At 35.3% G+C, this 2,949-nt stretch overlaps 1 protein-coding gene across 1 annotated transcript in view; it reads left to right on the forward strand.

Moving 5' to 3' along the window:
- RNPC3 (RNA binding region (RNP1, RRM) containing 3) overlaps positions 1-2,949 on the forward strand; it is a 42,728-nt gene that overhangs the window by 1,193 nt on the left and 38,586 nt on the right. Inside the window, exon 2 of the mRNA XM_007951595.2 lies at positions 765-812. Coding sequence (XP_007949786.1) covers positions 765-812 — 48 coding nt within the window. The remainder of the gene's footprint in view (positions 1-764; positions 813-2,949) is intronic.

Consider the following 2,949-nt stretch of genomic DNA (forward strand, 5'->3'; position numbering starts at 1 on the left):
CCCACCAGCCACTCCTCGGAAGGAAGGTTGGGCAATCCTACTTCCGTAGTGATACTGCCTCGGAAACCCAAGGAGGGGTCGCTAAGGAGGGGCCAACTCAACGGCAAATAGCAGCAACAACAACAACAATCTTGAATCAGATTAGGTGAAATTAGAATGTGTACAGTAACTAGGCTAGCAAGTATTAATAAATAGTGGGAAGAACACTTCCTTAAACGTGATTCGTTTACTTTCCACACATTTTCTGGTAGTTTTAGAAATACTTAAAATTTGTATTTAAACACAGACTTCTCCCCTTGAACCTTATCACAAGGATAAAAACACAAGAAACATACCTGGAGGAATGATTTCTCTGTTGGTGAACATTTTTAAACTTTGCAGTGAGTTATATAAAATTTAAGATCTTTAGAAGTGTTATAAATGGAAGATATTTTATATTTTTTAATAGTTTAAAGGTAGTTCTAAGTGTACAGTAGAGATTTTTAAACTTATTTTCTGTGAACTGTATGAAAGTATTTATAATTGTGTTGTGTGTATGTGTGTGTGTACACCTTTATAAGAAAAAAATTTCCATCGCTTTTATCTTGCCCCCAAAAAGTTCCAAATCACTATCTACTGAAGCTGATAATTGGCTGAATGACCTTAATTTTTCATCCTTTCCCATGATTTATTAATTTATCAAATCTTTACTGGGAAGATGTCACACTTCTTTATTAGTAACTGAGATTATATTGGAAATAATTTCTACCTTGATTTTCTTTCAGAAACATACAGCTTTTGCTACTTTCCCTAATGAAAAAGCAGCTATAACGGTATGATTTTTTTCTTTAATGTGTTCAGCGGTTTTCTGTTTTTCAATACTTGGTTGAATAATAAGGAGATAACGTTAAACTGTAGTTTTAAAAGCAAAAAGAGTATTCCAAGAGTTTGTCGAACAGGTTATATTTGATTTTTTGGATTGGAAAAGTTGTCAGATTTTATCCCATGGTTAGGTATTTAGACATAAGAATAGTAGGTTAAGTGTAAAGTAAATTTAAATTGACTTGACATATATATATGTGTAATTGGAAATAATTTCTGAAGAGTACAGAGGTTTCTAATCTCTAGCTGTTAATAAGGCAAAGTGTTTAAATTGTTAAAAGGAAAATATAGTTTTAAAAGTTCTAGGGAGTGAATAACAAAAAAAGGTGACCTTTGATCTAGACTTTTAATGATTAGTTAGATTTTGAGAAGAAAAGGAAGGGGAGATGGGCCTTCCAAGTTTATGCATACAAAAGTGAGGCATGGAGAATTGTAAGTGGAGCAGGAGCTAAGGGTTGGGATGGAAATAGGACTTGAAAAATAGATTGAATCTAAATTTAGATGGGAAGAGAAGATTGCATTTTGTTTAGAAGGTGTTCTAAGAGGATTTGATACTTGGAGATGGGTAACAAATGATCATGTTCATGAAAGATATTTGATAGTGTTCATATCATGGATTCCCCCACTCTTCTGTCCATTTCTCCTACTGTGGTGGCTTGCATGTTGCTATGAGACTGGAAGCTATGCCACTGGTATTTCAAATACCATCAGTGTCTCCCATGGTGGATAGGTTTCATCCACTTCTCAAAAAAATCCTCCAATAAAAACCTTATGAATAGCAGTGAAACATTGTCTGATATAGTGCCAGAAATGAGCCTCTCAGAAGGGAAAGCACTCAAAATGCAACTGGTAAAGAGCTGCCTCCTCAAAGTAGAGTCATCCCTAATGACATGGATGGAGTGAAGCTTTCAAGTGTGAATCTTGGAAAATTTGAAGTTGGCAAAAATGAAATGGAATGCATAAAGATCAGTATCCTAGGCATTAGTGAGCTGAAATGGCCGTTTGAATCAGAAAACCATATGATCTGCTATTCTGACAATAACAATTTGAAGAGGAATGGCATGGCATTCATCATCACAAAAGATGTTTCAAGATCTATCCTGAAGTACAGTGCTGTAGTGACAGGATGATACCCACATGCCTAGAGGGAAGACCAGATAATACTAATATTATTCAATTTTTTGCCCCAATTATGAAAGCTAAAAATGAGGACATTGAAGATTTTTACCAACTTACGCAACCTGAAATCAGGATGTACTGATTATTACTGGTGATGGGAATCCAGAAGTTGAACACAAAGAACAATTACCAGAAGTTGGAAAATATGGCCTTGGTGATAGAAATGATGCCGGAGGTCACGTGATAGAATTTTGCAAGACCAATGACTTATCGCAGATCCCTTTTTCAACAACATAAAAGACAACTGTATATATGGACCTCACTAAATGAAGTACACAGCAATCAGATTGACTCCATCTGTGGAAAGAGGTAATGGGAAATGCTCAGTATCTTCAGCCAAAACAAGGCCAGGAACTGACTGGAACAGATCATCAGTTGCACATATGGAGGTTCAAGTTGAATATGAAGATAATTAAAACAAGTCCATGAGAGCCAAAATATGACTTTGATTATATTCCACCTTTATTTAGAGACTATCTTAAGAATAGATTTGACACTTTGAACAAGTGACCAAAAACCAGATGAATTGTGAGATGACATCAAGAACATCACACATGAAGAAAGCAAGAGGTCATTACAAAGACAGGAAGGGAAGAAAAGACCAAAATGGATGTCAGAAGAGACTATGAAATTTGTTCTTGAATGGAGAGTAGATAAAGCAAATGGAGGAAATGACAAGATAAGGGCTGAACAGATTTCAAAGAGCAGCTTGAGAAGACAAAGTCAGTTATTTTAATGAAATGTGCAGAGAGCTGGAGATAGAAAACCAAAAGTGTAGGAAGACCAAATGTAAAGCTGTTCTAATGACCAATAGAAAGAGTCTGAGAGAAGGCAGTAAGAAGAAAAACTAAATGTGAAAACTTGGAGATTGAGTTTGTATTCTTGTTACTGATTTTTGGACAGATTTAT

Source organism: Orycteropus afer, unplaced genomic scaffold (assembly GCF_000298275.1).
Source record: "Orycteropus afer afer isolate SDZICR_OR568_19922 unplaced genomic scaffold, OryAfe1.0 scaffold00301, whole genome shotgun sequence".
Lineage (NCBI taxonomy): Eukaryota > Metazoa > Chordata > Mammalia > Tubulidentata > Orycteropodidae > Orycteropus > Orycteropus afer.